This window comes from Rhinatrema bivittatum, chromosome 5 (genome assembly GCF_901001135.1).
Source record: "Rhinatrema bivittatum chromosome 5, aRhiBiv1.1, whole genome shotgun sequence".
Classification (NCBI taxonomy): domain Eukaryota; kingdom Metazoa; phylum Chordata; class Amphibia; order Gymnophiona; family Rhinatrematidae; genus Rhinatrema; species Rhinatrema bivittatum.
Genome location: NC_042619.1, coordinates 12,142,698 through 12,161,150, shown reverse-complemented (window position 1 = coordinate 12,161,150; position 18,453 = coordinate 12,142,698). Strand labels below are relative to the sequence as shown.

The 18,453-nt window shown below is 42.5% G+C and overlaps 1 protein-coding gene across 1 annotated transcript in view; it reads right to left on the bottom strand.

Moving 5' to 3' along the window:
- LRIF1 (ligand dependent nuclear receptor interacting factor 1) overlaps positions 1 to 18,453 on the bottom strand; it is a 51,670-nt gene that overhangs the window by 13,245 nt on the left and 19,972 nt on the right. The window contains exon 2 of the mRNA XM_029602016.1: positions 5,370 to 6,852. Within this exon, the coding sequence (XP_029457876.1) occupies positions 5,370 to 6,852 (1,483 nt within the window). The remainder of the gene's footprint in view (positions 1 to 5,369; positions 6,853 to 18,453) is intronic.

Below are 18,453 nucleotides of genomic sequence, written 5' to 3'. Positions count from 1 at the left end.
AGTTACTACATACCTGGGAGAAGGAGGAGAGGGATAGAGGGGTAAAGTTGTGAAGGGGAGAATGCGCGCACACCCACCCACCCAGTTCATCCCTAATTCCACTTATAGCAGCCCCATAACAAACACACATACATAACTACTCACCCTCCACACACTGGTGAGGGGGATGTCTGTGGAGACTGCGAAGTGAAATGAGTCCATCCACCAACACCCCCCCCCCCTCTCTTATCTTCCCACAACACACACATGGAGGAGGAGAAGGGAATGGGAAGTACAGAGGGGAGAGAGAAAAAGTGCACACACACAGGGGAGGGTGGGTGGAAACTGGGGATGGGTCCCCCTCCCAACACACACTCTCCTGTTACCACTTACACATTCACCACTCACAACCACAACACTTATACCCCATTCCCAGACAATGGGAAGAAGAGAAAACGAGGGAAAGTGCCCCAGTACCATACCCCACCCCAACCTACAGTCCACCCATCCCCACCTGCAAACCCTCCGACCTATACCTTACCCACATGTCTCCACTCCCAACAGGGTAAAACTTGCTTTTTCACACTGCCAGGCAATTATCTATTGCATCATTAGTATCCTTAAAGGATACTAATGATGCATTAGAATTAGGGCATCCCGACAGTGAGGTTCCAATGATAAGAAAAGTAGTCCAAGTGCCTGTAACTAAAAACTCACCTGAGCTAAAAAATTCTAACCTATCCCTATCAATTAAAAAGCAGAATGAAAATACAAACAAAAACCAAACTTTGAAATGTTTGTATGCTAATGCCAGAAGTCTAAGAAGTAAGATGGGAGAATTAGAATGTATAGCAGTGAATGATGACATAGACTTAATTGGCATCTCAGAGACATAGTGGAAAGAGGATAACCAATGGGACAGTGCTATACCAGGGTACAAATTATATCGCAATGACAGGGAGGAGGTGTGGCGCTTTATGTCCGGGATGGCATAGAGTCCAACAGGATAAACATCCTGCATGAGACTAAATGCAAAATTGAATCTTTATGGGTAGAAACCCCTTGTGTGTCGGGGAAGACTATCGTGATAGGAGTATACTACCGTCCACCTGGTCAAGATGGTGAGACGGACAGTGAAATGCTAAGAGAAATTAGGGAAGCTAACCAAATTGGTAGTGCGGTAATAATGGGAGACTTCAATTACCTCAATATTGACTGGGTAAATGTATCATCGGGTCACGCTAGAGAGATAACGTTCCTGGATGGAATAAATGATAGCTTTATGGAGCAATTGGTTCAGGAACCGACGAGAGAGGGAGCAACTTTAGATCTAATTCTCAGAGGAGCACAGGACTTGGTGAGAGAGGTAACGGTGGTGGGGCCGCTTGGCAATAGTGATCATAATATGATCAAATTTGATTTAATGAATGGAAGAGGAACAGTGTGCAAATCCACAGCTCTTGTGCTAAACTTTCAAAAGGGAAACTTTGATAAAATGAGAAAAATTGTTAGAAAAAAACTGAAAGGAGCAGCTACAAAAGTAAAAAATGTCCAAGAGGCGTGGTCATTGTTAAAAAATACCATTCAAGAAGCACAGTCCAGATGTATTCCACACATTAAGAAAGGTGGAAAGAAGACAAAACGAATACCGGCATGGTTAAAAGGGGAAGTGAAAGAAGCTATTTTAGCCAAAAGATCTTCATTCAAAAATTGGAAGAAGGATCCAACAGAAGAAAAATAGGATAAAGCATAAACATTGGCAAGTTAAATGTAAAACATTGATAAGACAGGCTAAGAGAGAATTTGAAAAGAAGTTGGCTGTAGAGGCAAAAACTCACAGTAAAAACTTTTTAAAATATATCCGAAGCAGAAAGCCTGTGAGGGAGTCAGTTGGACCGTTAGATGATCGAGGGGTTAAAGGGGCACTTAGAGAAGATAAGGCCATCGAGGAAAGATTAAATGATTTCTTTGCTTCGGTGTTTACTGAAGAGGATGTTGGGGAGGTGCCCGTAATGGAGAAGGTTTTCATGGGTAATGATTCAGATGGACTGAATCAAATCACGGTGAACCTAGAAGATGTGGTAGGCCTGATTGACAAACTGAAGAGTAGTAAATCACCTGGACTGGATGGTATACACCCCAGAGTTCTGAAGGAACTAAAAAATGAAATTTCAGACCTATTAGTAAAAATTTGTAACTTATCATTAAAATCATCCATTGTACCTGAAGACTGGAGGATAGCAAATGTAACCCCAATATTTAAAAAGGGCTCCAGGGGCGATCCGGGAAACTACAGACTGGTTAGCCTGACTTCAGTGCCAGGAAAAATAGTGGAAAGTGTTCTAAACATCAAAATCACAGAACATATAGAAAGACATGGTTTAATGGAACAAAGTCAGCATGGCTTTACCCAGGGCAAGTCTTGCCTCACAAATCTGCTTCACTTTTTTGAAGGAGTTAATAAACATGTGGATAAAGGTGAACCAGTAGATATAGTATACTTGGATTTTCAGAAGGCGTTTGACAAAGTTCCTCATGAGAGGCTTCTAGGAAAAGTAAAAAGTCATGGGATAGGTGGCGAGGTCCTTTCGTGGATTGCAAACTGGCTAAAAGACAGGAAACAGAGAATAGGATTAAATGGACAATTTTCTCAGTGGAAGGGAGTGGAAAGTTGAGTGCCTCAGGGATCTGTATTGGGACCCTTACTTTTCAATATATTTATAAATGATCTGGAATGAAATAGGACGAGTGAGATAATCAAATTTGCAGATGACACAAAAAATTGTTCAGAGTAGTTAAATCATAAGCAGATTGTGATAAATTGCAGGAAGACCTTGTGAGACTGGAAAATTGGGCATCCAAATGGCAGATGAAATTTAATGTGGATAAGTGCAAGGTGATGCATATAGGGAAAAATAACCCATGCTATAATTACACAATGTTGGGTTCCATATTAGGTGCTACAACCCAAGAAAGAGATCTAGGTGTCATAGTGGATAACACATTGAAATAGTTGGTTCAGTGTGCTGCCGCAGTCAAAAAAGCAAACAGAATGTTGGGAATTATTAGAAAGGGAATGGTGAATAAAACGGAAAATGTCATAATGCCTCTGTATCGCTCCATGGTGAGACCGCACCTTGAATACTGTGTACAATTCTGGTCGCCGCATCTCAAAAAAGATATAATTGAGATAGTGAAGGTACAGAGAAGGGCTACCAAAATGATAAGGGGAATGGAACAACTTCCCTACGAGGAAAGACTAAAGAGGTTAGGACTTTTCAGCTTGGAGAAGAGACGACTGAGGGGGGATATGATAGAGGTGTTTAAAATCATTAGAGGTCTAGAACGGGTAGATGTGAATCGGTTATTTACTCTTTCGGATAGTAGAAAGACTAGGGGGCACTCCATGAAGTTAGCATGGGGCACATTTAAAACTAAATCGGAGAAAGTTCTTTTTTACTCAACGCACAATTAAACTCTGGAATTTGTTGCCAGAGGATGTGGTTACTGCAGTTAGTATAGCTGTGTTTAAAAAAGGATTGGATAAGTTCTTGGAGGAGAAGTCCATTACCTGCTATTAAGTTCACTTAGAGAATAGCCACTGACATTAGCAATGGTAACATGGAATAGACTTAGTTTTTGGGTACTTGCCAGGTTCTTATGGCCTGGATTGGCCACTGTTGGAAACAGGATGCTGGGCTTGATGGACCCTTGGTCTGACCCAGTATGGCATTTTCTTATGTTCTTATCACTTGGGTTCCCTTAACATCCACACACGCTCAGGGGAGGGGCAGAAAATTCTACCTTTCAGCTTGAATTTTCCACCCAAGGCACGACAGAGCAGACAGCGAAGCAAGCAAGGGTGCACTCCCAGTATATAATATATTTATTTAAAAATATTTCTATACCGTCTTTCACAAACACAGTTTGACCAAAACGGTTCACAACAATTCCAACAAAAACAAAATTAAAAAAAATATCAATCAACTAAAACAAATATAGTGTAGAAAATTAGTAAAATAGAATAAAAAAATAAAAAAAACAGATAAAAAAAAAAATACAAAGTATATTTATAAACCCTAATTCTAAAAGAAACTACTATTTTTACCACAAAAAGATACAGTCAGAAATTTTAAAGTAAAAATAAAATAAAAATTTCGTCATTATTTTGCAAGTATGCACCTTAGACTGTTGACTAACAGGCAGATGGTGTAGACTCTTAGGAGTTAACCAATCCTTCTGGGCTGTTCTCCGAAGGCTATCTTAAAAAGATACGTTTTTACTGCCTTCTTAAATTCTTTGTGGTTGGTAATTTGCCTTAAAGTATTGGGAATTGAATTCCATAACAAAGGGCCTGCCACCGAAATCTCTCTTGTTATATTTAATCTCGCCAGTCTAACTGAGGGAACATCAAGCAAGTATTTTTCTCTGATCTGAGATGTCTAGTTGGCTTGTATAGTCGTAATGTAGTGCAGAGCCAAGTTGATTCTGGATCATGTATTCAAGAGTGAATTAAAGATAATACTTTATATTTCACACAGAATTTAATAGGAAGTCAATGTAAATTACATAAAATGGGAGAGATATGATGTCTCATAGGTGAGCCTATCAATAATCGAGCCACTGAGTTTTGAATCTGCTGTAGGGGTTTTAGAGTGGAGTCAGGTAACCCCAAAAAAAAAGATAGATATGAATATGTATATATTTGAGTTACATGATGAAACCAATTTTCCCCAAGAATTTGTGTTTATGATTTTAAACGGGAGAAAACTGCAGGAAGAAAAAAGGGTTCTTGCTTGTGGGAGGAACATCAGGGTTTCAAGGATTAAGAAAAAGTTCTCAACTCCTATGAGGCTTGTACCACAAACTATATAAATCTGGAGTCTGAGCGAGCCCCTGAACTCTTGGAAGTTCATCACACATTAACTCAGGTAAAGCAGCAGAATGACCAAATCAAAAACCATTTACAGTCCTTACAAAAATGAATTAACCCCCGCCAGCACTTGTCATAGTAAAGCAGTCTCATTTATTAACGATTCCTGGTTTCACAAGACACAGCCCTGCATGCTGTTTTGTTGGTCCCTTCCCATCACATTTGAAAATAATGTCTCTGCCACCCTCAGCTGTCAGTCCCGTATTTATCACACTAGGCAGCTCCTCAGTTCTATTCTTGGGCTTATACAGTGCCTTCCTCTGCCATGCTTTCTGTATTTATCAGGTACCCGTTTCCCCATGCTTGCTATTACTGCTGATGTACCGCACAGGCCATGTGAATATGAAACGAGTCATGTGTTTGATCTCTTTACATTTAAATGGCCTGCCTTTCCAGCCAGCGAGTTCAAATGATCTCACTTTGCCATTCGGAAGAGTTAATAATGGGAAACGCTTACCTGTTCCTCTTTCACAAGTGCGTCCCAATGTTGTTTAGGGTGAGAGCTGGCATCGGCTGTTCCCTTACTAGCGGAATCTAAGCCAGAGTTTTCTTCTTCTAGTAGGTCCTTCCTGTTGGCTGCCGATTTAACAGAGGGCGCAGCCTGCATTGTGGACAAGGACGCTAAATGACTCGCTGTGCCACTGGTGTGCTGATAGACCTTTTTTGCTCCATCTGTTTCCAGTTTCACACTGCTTCTGACCCTGGGATGCAAGGCAGTCTCTGCATTTGGGTCTCCTTTTGGATTACTGGGAACGTTTACACTTTTCGTTTTGGATAATACTATATTAACCACTTCACTGGTTAATTTAGCAACTGAGTCAGAATTTGGTAACTCTGTGGCTTTCCTGGGCAAAGCTTCATTGGCTGTTGGGACACACTGAAGGGACTGCTTGTCAGTTTGGGACTGCTTGTCGGTTTCCCCTGTAAGAATGTCTGAGCCTTTCTTGGCTAGCAGATACACTTTCCCGTTGCACATAACTAAAGCATTATCCTTTATTGGCGATATTTTGTTTATGGGTGCTCCGGAACTGGAGCATAGTGGCAAAATATTTGCAGAGTTGTACTCTATATTCCTCATCTCTGCCAAACTTTTGAGGATCTTGGAAGCCATGTTGTTGGATGACTTGACAGGAACAAGGCAAGGGGATGATGATGATTGAGGATTTTCTTGTACAACCCATTTCATTGGCGCTCCTTGGGACTGCTGACCTACTGAGGCAGTCGCATTTGCAGTTTGTGTTTTTGTCATGATTATTTCTGTTTTGGGGCAAATGTTTTGCAACTGTTGGGAAACCACTGTTCTCACTGTGTTCACTGGCGATACATAGATGACAGTAGGAACGTTTTTAACTTCCTGCATCTCAGAAGCATTAGACACGGCTGCTGTGAATATTTTCTGCTGGATGGCAGGTGGCAAACAGGAGGCCGAAACGGACTTGACTTCTGCATGAGCTGGAATCTGAAGATGGTGCCCAGTGGGCAACACTGGAGACTTCACAGTCAATGGCAGATTTTTAGTGTTAACCAACATGTATGCTTTGTCACCCTGGTTAGAAGGTGGTATACAGATTTTTTGCAGAGAAGGTTTATCAAGAACAACAGAATTGCTCTGAACTGAGGAGGAGGAAGAACATCCTTTTTTCACAGAGGATATTGCAGAGGTGTCTGCATTACCAACCTGTCTTGTGAGGACATAGCTTGTAGCGTTAGTTTGCTGGTAAACAGGCACCTGAAGTGATGAAGCAGTGGTGCAGCTTGGAAGCTGTGCCTGAAAAATACGAACTGGGTTTGCCGTGTTCCCTTTCGATCCCTCAGAAAAGACGGCGTTCTGAACTAATGGAAGTTGGTTTCCGGAAGATTTAGGAACAGGAATCAGTTTTAAAAGATTGGCTCCGTCTGGTCCAATATTCTGAACTAGTTGGTACACACATCCTGCAAGACTGAATATAGAAAAAGCAAGTTTAGAATTCATGGCTTCTTGGATGATTTTCACACTTCTAAGAACAAAAAAAAAACAAAAACGAACAAAACATATAGATTTAAGTCCATCCTCAAAACTAGGTCAATATGTAAAAATAAATTAAAGCAGCATCCAACCATTTGTATCATAATGGCAGAAATCGCTCTAAGACTTAGAGCCTGCTGCTATGGGTGGACGCTCAGTGGCCAGAGTGGAACGCTTCCCGACACTAGGGTGCCTAAAAATTGGTAACTGGTGCAGATGCTGTGGTCTTGGGCTATTCCCTGCCAGCACAGAAGAGAGATTGGAGAGAGGAAAGAGAAAAGTAAATTAAAACAAAGCAAAAAACACAAAGAGACAAGACAACAAAAACCCTAGCAAAAAAACAAAAACATGTAAACATGACAAAATAAAGCAAGAAAGCAAAAATAGAAACAAAAATATAAGCAATAATGAAAAAAGAAATTGAAAATATATCTAAAAAGGGCAGAAAACCAACAAAGTCCAAAAAAAGCAAAATGGTTACAAGGAAAACTGTTTGCCCTGGTTCCAGAAAAGATTTTGGCTGGCACCCAAGTTGTATAAGTAGTTTTCCACCTCCTATTATGGTCTCCACTGAAAACTTGATCTCTACCACACCACATCTTTCTGCTCTCAACTTAAATGGGTAACAGATAAGCTGTTTTCTGATATTGCCCAGAAACTATTGGAATCTTATATGACACCTAATTTAATATTCAGTTTCACTGAACTGGGAAACCAATGGTATAGTCCTCAATCACTTCCATGTGACTACAGTTCCCACTATATTGTTTTGATTTGGATTACTCACTTTTCCAAACAAAGCTGGTCTGTAGGGTGAGTAAGCTGGGTGGCTGCTCGGGGTGCCATGAATTGAGGGGCATCCTGAGCACCACCAGCATCACCCAGCCTGTAGAAACAAAGAGAGGCTCAGTGGCAGAGCTGTGACAGATTCCATCCTGCCATGGCCCAAAGAGAGGCCCGATGGTGGCAGGGCCATGGCAGACCACATCCCGCTACAGCCCAAAGACAGGCCCGGTAGGGCCTTGGCAAACCCTCACCTCACAGCAGCCTGAAGAGAGGAGGAGGCCCTGAGAATGTGTGGGAGTGAGAATGACTGAGAATCTGAGTATGAGCCTGTGTGAGAGCCTGTGTGTGTGTGTGTGTGAGAGAGAGATAGTAAAGCATGAATATGTGTATGAGAGAGGGAGTACATGCGAGAATGTGTATGTGCAAGAGCCTGTGTACAAGACAGCCCGTGTGTGTGAGAGAATGAGCATGTGCAAGTGTGTGCATATCAGAGTCTGTGTGTAACACAGAGGCTCTCAGACACACAGAGGCTCTCTCTCACACATACTTACACAGTTGCCCTAAAGCCAGCCCTGTTTCCAAATCAGAGTTCAAGGCAAGTTACAAATTCATTTCCAGGTTTGTCCTGCTGAAATGCCAGCAGGGGTCAGCACCCAAGGAGTTTTGTCCCTTTGTGGGATCTGTTGTAACAATCTTTGCCATTTGTGACTTGGTCTTGTATCTGGACTTGATGCTCTAGGAAACTGAAGGGGCTTTATTTTTCTTATTGTTTGACTATTTTTCAGCTTACATTGTGGGGTTGCCAGGACATATGTCTTTCCATCCTGGTGAACAGTGCAGTGCACTATTTATTAGAGATGTGTATCGGATGACCTGATCGTTTCGGGCTTCGTTACCGGGGAACCAAGGAAAATTTCGTATTTCCCACGGTGCGTTTTTTTTTTCCGGCTGACCCGAATTTTGGGTTAGCATGCACTAACCCAGAAAAATTTCGGGAAAATTTCCATCGTTTTTCGGGGTGGTCGAAACAGTTTCATTGAAATTGTCATATTCGTCCTAGACAAATGCACATCCCTACTATTTATGTGAATATGACAGGTGGTGGAGTTTCCGTTAGAAGTTTTATGTAGGTACTTTAGCCTTCAGTTTTCAATTTTTACTATGCTGGGTATGAGAACTGAGAAAAGCTTTATTCTTGTTTTAATAGCTAGGGGAAAGTATAACGGACTTAAGGAAAGAACTGTTACAACTTCCTCCATGGTGAAAGATGCTTAATTTGTCCATTGTTATCTGCCACGAAAAGTAGTAGGTCCCCCACCCAGAAGAGAAATTTCCAAAAAAACTGGATCTGTAAATACCCACTCAGCAAGAAACAAATAAATTTATGATCTAAAGGAAGATTCAGGGTTATATTTACTTTGTGTAACAGATTCCTGGCATTCCAAAGCACACAATCTGTGGCTAAATCAATCGTGCTCTGCAAACTATTCTTAGGGGGGTCAAATTAGGGAGGAGGTGGGGTACTTTTTAATTTTTAGAATCAAACTGACACCAAAGTGACTTGTGATAGTTATTTTAGGCGGGACCTTTCATCTATTCATTGTCCACCTGGTCCTTAAGAAATTAATGCTGAACAGTTTGTGGAAGCTATCATTACATATCACGTTTAAACTAGAAGGTCCATATTCAGCCACTATCCAGCTGAAAACATTAGCTGAATATATTTGGCTAACTAATCCGGGATTTTCGGTGGCGTGGCCATGCCCCTGAATATACCTGGCTAACTAATAACCAGATAAGGCTTTTCGCATGGTGTGATGCTAATGTGGAAAAGCGGGAGGAGTTTGAGGTGAGATTTCTGTCCAAGTGGGCTGGCTTCGCAAATTGCGAAGCCATATTGCCCAGTTTTAACAGGGGAAATAACTACACCTTTTTCATTTGTGTTGAGCTGTGCAATATGGCTTTATCGCACTTTGCAATCGTTTTGTAAATAGCGTTTTCAGTTAGGCCCTTATAGTAGTTAGGTAGTTAAACCTCTATATAAGGCCCACCTGGTAACTCGAGGTGGGGTTTAAGTAGTAGTGTAGGGGTTATAGGGCCACTTTACCATTCAGAGTGAGGCATACGAACAGAACAATGCACTTGTGAAGATTTGATGACCTTTGGAGTGAGGAAACTAACACAAAGATGAGATTTGTACAATGTTCTCTTAACCTAGCTTGATGTTATCCAGGTAGAGTCCATCAAGCTAAGTTGAGAGAACACTGTACAAATCTCATCTTGGCTGCTCTACAAAACAAGACTGAGGCATCTTAGCAGCATGGTGAATCTTCTATTAGCTGCAACTGTGTTTAAGTTATTGTTACGATACTGCCGTCTCCTTGCAGCCTGGGCGCCGCCCCTTCTGCTCTTCGTGGCTAGGCTGCCGCTGAAGTTCCTCTTCCACCCGACCTGGAGGCCTCTGCCATCCGTGTCCTCTTCTGCGGCCCGGATGCCGCTCCGGAGCTCCTCTTCTCGCGGCAGGATGCTGCCATCATCTTCAGCCTTCGCGGCAGGGAGCCGCCGATGTCAGAGCCTTCCCTTGCGGCATGGACGCCTCCACCACCGCTCTCCAAGGTCCTGCCTCCTTCCTAGGCATGCGGCCACGCCTCTCTTCATTATTTATAGGGCCTGCAGTGGGCAGTCCTCCTGGGCTCTTCCCGATGACGTCCCCAAGGCGTCTCCTCTTCAGCCCTATAAAGAGGGCCTTCCCTCAGTCTGTCGTTGCCTTCACAAGAAGCTAGTCAGCTCCTGGATTCTCTGTTCCAGCTCTTCATTCCAGGAGACCTCCATGACCCTTCCTCGCTTCTTCAAGGCACTCTGTTCTTCGTGGGAATTCCCTTGTCTTCATCTGTGGTTCCTGATCCTTCATCTTCATTTGCACTTCCTGGTTGCTCCTCAGATCCTGCGTCCTTGTCCGTCCTGCCTTCACATGTCCCCGTTTCCGGATGTTCCTAATCCTGATGTTCCAGGTCCAGAAGTACCTGATGTTCTATGCTCCGTGTTTCAGACGTCCCTGATGTTCTAGTGTCCAGAGATACTGTTGTCCTGTTGTACCCGATGTCCTACGTTCCAGTCCTGATCCTGATGTATCCGCTAGTTCCTAGCTCCAGGTGCAAGCCTTGCCTTGCCCGCCGGATCTTGCCTTCAGCCGACCTTCCAGGGAGTAAATCTATATTGATCCGGTGTCCATTTCCGGTGACTGGAGTCCTCTTCCAGCTGGATCCTTTTTCAAGCACTGCCCGGATCCCTCCTTCGTTCTGAGCATCAGTCCTGCGCATGTCCCGCTCTCCACATGGTCCGCAACCAGCCTCTTCAGGTTGTGTAGGGCACGCAGTGGGACAGTGTGGTCCGTGACCAGCCCACCGTGGACTGTCTATGGCGCCCTGAGGGCCAGTACCTTCCAAGTTTCAAGAGTCCTCATCTCGTCCAAGTCTTCAAGCCTTGTCCAAGTCCCCGAGTTCCTGTCTTGTTCCAAGTTCCAGTACCATCGCCTGTCCTCAACCTGTCTGTCCTGTTTCATCTGCCGTTCCCGGACGGCAGGTCTGAAAGGGCTATCGAGTGGCCGGAGGGCTACCCCAGAGACCAGCATTGCGTTGCTGAGTCTCTCCGGGTGTGTTCAGGTTCAGCAGAGGTCAGGGCTCCGGTGGTCAGCCTGTCCGCCCATGCTTGGACACATCTTGCCTGCCTCGGAGTTCCTCTGCATTCACGCCGTGGTCCAAGGGCACACCTATCTCCCCGGAATCGGGACCACTCCCTAGCGCTCCCGCAACAGTTATTTTTCTCATATGTGGATAACTTCCATTTCCAGGGCGTTAGTTACATCATTCACAAACACTAAACTCAGAAAGGGATGTGGATAACAGCAACTGCTTGACCTATCCCTGGAGTATCTCTCAGTTGAGGGTGAGGGTGGAAAGAGGAATTGGCTTCAGATGACAACCAACACGGGTCCTGACTTTTACGGTGTGGTGTACTGATACACAGTCATAACGGACAATGCACAGGACTGCTTCTCAGGCCAAGTCCATAAGCAAAGCATGTCAAGCAGCACTGTCTGAATTTTCAAAACGACTCATCACCCAGTAAAAGAGAAACATGGGGGTAACCTACACCGCGTGGCAGATACTAACATAAGGGGCTTGCTGGGCTGACTGGATGGGCCATTTTGATCCTTTTCTGCTGTTATTACTATGTTAATAAATCATTCCCGAAATAGATGAGAGGTGGGTAGTTCATCGGGGCCTCATATATTAAATGCCCAGTAGCTAGGCTAATGAAAGCTTATTGTAGCGTAAGCTTTACTTTATTTATAATCATTGGTCCCGATGAGCTAATTTTATAAAGGACACTATCAATATAGCTGTCCCGATGCACCTGAAATCTCAAGTTGTACTGTAAAGTTGTACTTAACTTGCAACTTTCAATTCAATGTCCGGCATCAGAATCGCAGTGCTGATGGTATGAGTGGTAAAAGTGGTGAAGTCCGACTTTGTTCCGACACGTCGTGTTTCGGAGGAAACCTCCTTCCTCAGGGGGTCGGGTGCCGCTGTTACCTTCTTCTATTGCTGCCTGAAGATGCTTGACATTACTGCGAATAAAGAAAGTACAAGAGACCGGTGCGCACTAAGTCCCACCACAGAAGCGAGATGACAGTGTGAATTGAAAGAACACTTACTGTATGCAACATACTGACTTGAATAGCTGCGCTGAAAAGCGTCTCTGTGTGATCCTGTAAGTGAAACAGTGCATAATAAAAGACACCAAAGTTGAAAAGTATTTTTAAGGAAGGGGGGGTCTTATGCCCATATATATTATTACCGTCTTGAAGCATAGTCTATCGCTGGCCGTGAGTAAACTATCGGCAGCAAGAGACTCTGGAGACGCTGACCTTTAAGAGAGCAAAAAAGGCGCCAAACTTGTGAGTGTATCCAAATAAGGGCATATACGTCATATCCACAGCCATGTTTGAACGAAGGCTGTCCATAAAAGGGAAATGACGTTGTCGACGGCCATTTTGAAAAACATCGGCCTGGGATATCCCTTGATTGTCCTGCCAGGTACGCCATTTTAAAACCATAAAAGGGAAATGACGTAGTGAGGAGCCATTTTAAGAATGTTGAAACAAAAATGTATTCCAATCTATCCATAAAAGGGTAATGACGTCACTGTCTGCCATCTTAGAGAGGAATGAGATCGGGGGAGTAATCCTATAGAGGAGAATCTAGATGAGAGTATACCATTCAATTTTTTCATTGAGTCCCCGTGGTTCCACAGATTGTAGGCGGTAAATCCATTGATGTTCTTTTAAATTTAATATAGAAAGTCTGTCCCCCCCTCTCCAGGATTGTATAACTTGTTCTATAATTAACCACTGGAAGTCTTCAAATTTGTGTTGATGAGCAACACAATGTTGTACTATAGGTGCCTTGACATCGAGATTCTTGATCCGGCTTCTGTGCTCAATGAGGCGGACCTTAATTTTACGTTTAGTTCTGCCCACGTATATTTTTTGACATGGGCAGATGAGACCGTACACCACATACTCTGAGTTGCAGTGTACAGAATGTCGTCGTGTGATTCGGACCTTGGTATTAGGGTCTTGCCATTCAATGCCAGTGATGGCCTGGGTACAGAAGCTGCAATTACCACATTGTGTCTGACCCGGAGGGCCGGGAGCATGATCCAAGTATTGAGTAGCTCGTACTACTTGTTGCTTAATGTTGGTACCTCGGCTATATGAGAACATGGGTAAAGAACGAAAAATCTGATGCGGGCTAAGGACATGCCAATTTCGCTGTATGGACTGCCTAATCTGTTGAGTGAAATTCGTGTGTTCCAGCACACATACTATCTGTGACATCTGTTTCTTGCTCTTATATTGTAAGAGAGATTCCCGGGGAGAAAATTTGGCTCTTTTGTAGGCTCTTTTTATCGTTGCAGTAGGATAACCCCTTTCCTTAAACCTGTCACTCATGATGATACTTTGGTGTAAAAAATCTTGTTGGTCTGAACAAATCCTGCGAATACGAAAGAATTGTCCCACAGGTAGACCTTCCTTGAATCTTCGTGGATGATGACTTTCGAATTTTAAGAAATTATTACGGTCGGTAGGTTTCCTAAAAAGAGTTGTTTGAATTTTACCTACACTTTTAGTGATGAGAATATCTAAAAAAGATAGTTGTTCTCTATGGAATGTCATGGTAAATTTGAGGTGAAGATTTGTTGAATTCAGCCACTTAAGAAATTCAGATAATTGCTGTTCAGAATCGTTCCAGATAAAAAAGATGTCATCTATGTATCTTGACCATTGGGTGATAAATTTGAAAAAAGGCGATGGATATAGCACTGTTTCTTCAAATTGGGAGACATATAGATTAGCAATGTCAGGGGCTACCGGCGACCCCATTGCTACCCCATGAATTTGCAGGAAAAATTCTTGCTGATATGCGAAGTAATTATTATATAGGACCAATTCCAATATAGACACCAAAAATTCTGTGGGTATGCGTTGTGGACGTGTGCGTTTACTTAAAATATCTGTACCTATCCTCAATGCTTCCTCTTGGGGCACGTTAGTGTAGAGTGATTCTACATCTAAACTGACTAGTAAAGCTTCCTCTGTTACTTGTGATATGTTCTGAAGTAATCTGAGCATATGGGATGTGTCTTGTATGTATGATCTAGACTGACTAACAGCCGGTTGAAGGAAATGATCCAAAAATTTCGCTAATGGTTCCAGTAAGGATTACTATGTTACCATGAAAACCTGTCGAGTGGCAAACCAAGTTCAAAGTTTTAACTTTGATATTCAAAACTTAATAGTTTAACCCCTGGTATTTTAACACCAAATTGAAAATTTATCACCCTGTTTGCTGTGTTCATCCTATCATAACAATCTATTAGGAATATCCTCAGTCCAGCTGGTTTGGCTTGGTCATGGTCAATTGTTCGAGGTCGTTAGTTCCCTCCTCTGGAACTCTTTCAGAGGATCTTAAGAATGAATCACTGCTTGTATGCTTCAGGAAGCAGTTCAAATCTTTTTTGTCTTTACTCGAATTGCACTAATCAATATGGCTGGTTTTTTTTTTTTTTTTTTTTTTAAATCTAGGGTTGACATAGAGCTGCTGTATTTAAATAATTGTGCATAATTGCTCCCAATACCAGCAGTATATATTAGGCCTCCTCAGCTTTTTCCCCACTTTATTTGCTTTGTTTTAAACTTATGTTTATGTTTGCATTTCTGTTTTATATTTGCTTTATGTTATATTTATTTTAAACATGTTCTATTTTATGTATTTTTTTGGTAAATCGAGATTTTTAGATCATAAGATATGCCATGCCGGGTCAGACCAAAGGTCCATCAAGCCCAGTATTCTGTTTCCAACAATGGCTAATCCAAGTCAGAAGTACATGGCAAGTACCCAATCATTAAATAAATCTCAAGCTACTATTGCTTATTAATTAATAGCAGTTTATGGATTTATCCTCTAGGAACTTATCCAAACCTTTGTTAAACCCAGTTACACTAACTGCTGTAACCATATCCTCTGGCAATGAATTCTACAGCTTAACTATGCATCAAGTGAAAAAGAATTTTCTTCAATTTCTTTTAAACGAGCTACTTGTTAACTTCATGGTGTGCCCCCTAGTCCTTCTATTATCTAAGAGAGTAAATAATCGATTTACAATACTTTACATTACATTAACAATCTTTGAGGTGCACCCACTATTTCTGAATGTTTAACTAGTTTACTAACTGTATGTACCTCATTTATTTATGAGTGTAAAACCTGTACACTGTTATGAACTAGTAATTTTCACATGGAATGACAGTATATAAAACATTTAAATAAATAAACTTGTTCAAGTTTTCATAATTTTGTAGACCTCTATCATATCCCCTCTCTTCTCCAAACAGCCCTAACTTCCTTAGCCTTTCCTCATAGGGCAGCTATTCCATGCCACTTATTTTGGTTGCTCTTCTCTGAGTTTTCTCCAGTGCAACTATATCCTTATTGAGATACGGCGACCAGAATTGCACACAGTATTCAAAATGTGGTCTCAACATGGAGCGATACAGAGGCATTATAACATCCATCATTTTATTTGCCATTCCCTTCTTAATAGTTCCTAACATTCTGTTTGCTTTTTTGATCGCCCTAGCACTCTGAGCCGATGATTTCAATGTATTATCCACTAGGTTAGAGGTGGTCCAAAGTAGAGTGACAAAAATGGTGAGGGGGTCAGCATTGGAAGATTTATAAGGAGAGGCTGAAGGATCTGAATATGTATACCCTGGAAGAGAGGAGGTGCAGGGGAGATATGATACAGACCTTCAGACCCTTAGACCTCTACAACTATTACAAAATACAGATTATTAACAGGAACAAACAAACTTGATTATACAACACCAATGAGCTCCCTACACTACCCATTAAAGAAAGGATAGAATTTAAGGTCCTATGCTTGTTACATAAGTCTTTGAATAATAAAAAAACAGAATGGTTCAACGCTATAATTCATCTTTATACACTACAAAGAAATTTAAGATAGACCAATCAGAATTTGTTGGTAGTACCATCAATATGTACAGCTCACCTCAGTGAGAGGGAGAGCCATATCTATTGCAGGACCAAAATTGTGGAACACTATCCCTACAGAATTAAGAATGCAAGCAAACTTTCTAGTATTTAGAAAACAACTAGAACATGGTTATTTGAGAAGGCATTTAAAAATGTTACTCTAAGTTGAAAATTTACTTCAACGGCTGAAATGGTAGGATGATTTGAAGTGACTTGATCTTAAATTTTCTTTGTAACCATTTTATGGCTTTAGTGTTTTGTTTCTATTATTTATTTTTATATTTAATTTTAGAGTTAAATTTTTGTGTGATTACTTTTAAAGTTTTATTTATGTTTACAAATTGGAATGTATTAAGTTTATTTTACTTGCTTTAGCTGAATATTAATTCTGTTAACCATTATGATTGACTGTTAGAATAATGGTATATACAAGTCTCTAAATAAATCTATATAAATAAAAATGTTAAATAGTTTGGACAAAATCGCTAATCTCAGAAACCACTGAACCGATTGCTTTCAAATTTGGACACAACCTTCATTTCACATACAGGAAGGTCCTTCTGTACTTACAGTACAGATATGTCACACCTGCGACAGGTAAAATAGGTTTAAAATTTATTTCGAGAAAACAGCGACATCTGCTGGACGTAAGCGCCATCTGTTACACCTTACACTAACACACGCTACACTAATCATTTCGCCAGTCCAGGTCCACATTTCACTTCCATTTTAACACATTCGCGCACTATTTTCGCCGGAAGATAACTATTTCCTTTACAGATAAAATACACCCACCACCCTCCTCACACCTCCCACACACATGCCAAATTGATTACTTCCCACAGCCTCCCAACACACACAAAACCACCCTCCTCACATGCCAAATTTATTTACTTCCCAGGCCCTCACAACACACACAAAACCTGACAGAAGTCTGGGAGGCTCCAGCGGGGGGCCAGGACCGGTCCGGGACACATCTCCTGCACTACGGCCGTCGGCCACTCGGGGACACCAATGGCAGCAGTGGCCCATGTGACATAGTAAGGGCGAGGGCCCCTCGGCGCTATTTTCAGGACTGGCAGCCGGCGGACCTTTGCCCTTACTATGTCAGAGGACCTACCGCTGCCATTGCTCCACCCCACTGATATAGTAAGGGCAAAGGGCCGTCGAAACCCGTTTCAGTGCTCACAGCCGACGGACCAATGCCAATACATCGCTCCCGGACCGCTCCTGAACGCCTGCTCCACCGACTAGGTCTCGGGGGGTCTGGAGGGTGGTGATGAATTTATTGTGAACATCTTGGGGAGGGGTCACGAGGGGGTGGGCAGGTTTCATTCATTCAGCAACTCTGGGGGGGGGGGGGGGGGCAGGAGAGTGTGGGGTGATTAGTTTAAGAGAACTTCTCATAGGGTTGTTTTTTGGGGGAAGGGGGAGGTTCACACACAAATACATACACTAAACTTGCACGATCTCGGGAACGCACCAAAATAGCCCTCCCCAGACCACAAAACAAATTTGGAAGTGCAAATTTGGTTAGGCACGCCCCTATTTGGCTACATAACGTGCACAAACGCCCAGGGACAGACCACATGTAGCACCAACAATTTTAATTTCCCAGGTCTTGGGAGGGGGCAGGAGGGTGGGGGGTTATTATTTGATTTAAAGGGTTGGGATTGGTTTGTTTTTTTTGGGGTGGGGGGGTTCCCACAGAAATAGAAAGACAAAGGTTTTCTGATCTGAAGGGTAGGCAGTAGGCGGGGGAGGTGACAGTGAGGGGAGGGAGAAAGAGGGGGGAGGTGTGTGTGAGGGGAGAGAGTTGGAGTGGGGACAGGGGAGGGAAGGGGGGGGGGGGGTGAGTGACCAAGGGGAAGGAGGATGAGTGACTGAGGTAAATGAGCAAGGGGAAGGGAGGGTAAAGAACCTGACTCTGCCACTGCAACGCGTGGCCGGGTACCGCTAGTAAGTAAATGAATAAATAGATAGGAAAGGATTTCTGTAGTTGCAGAGGAGAAAGGGCTGTTTCGATTTTGACACCAGTCGGCATATCTTTTCCATTTAAAGGAATTATTGCATCTGATTGATGGTTTTCTTGCTGCTATTATAATTTCCTTAATATCTGCTGAGGG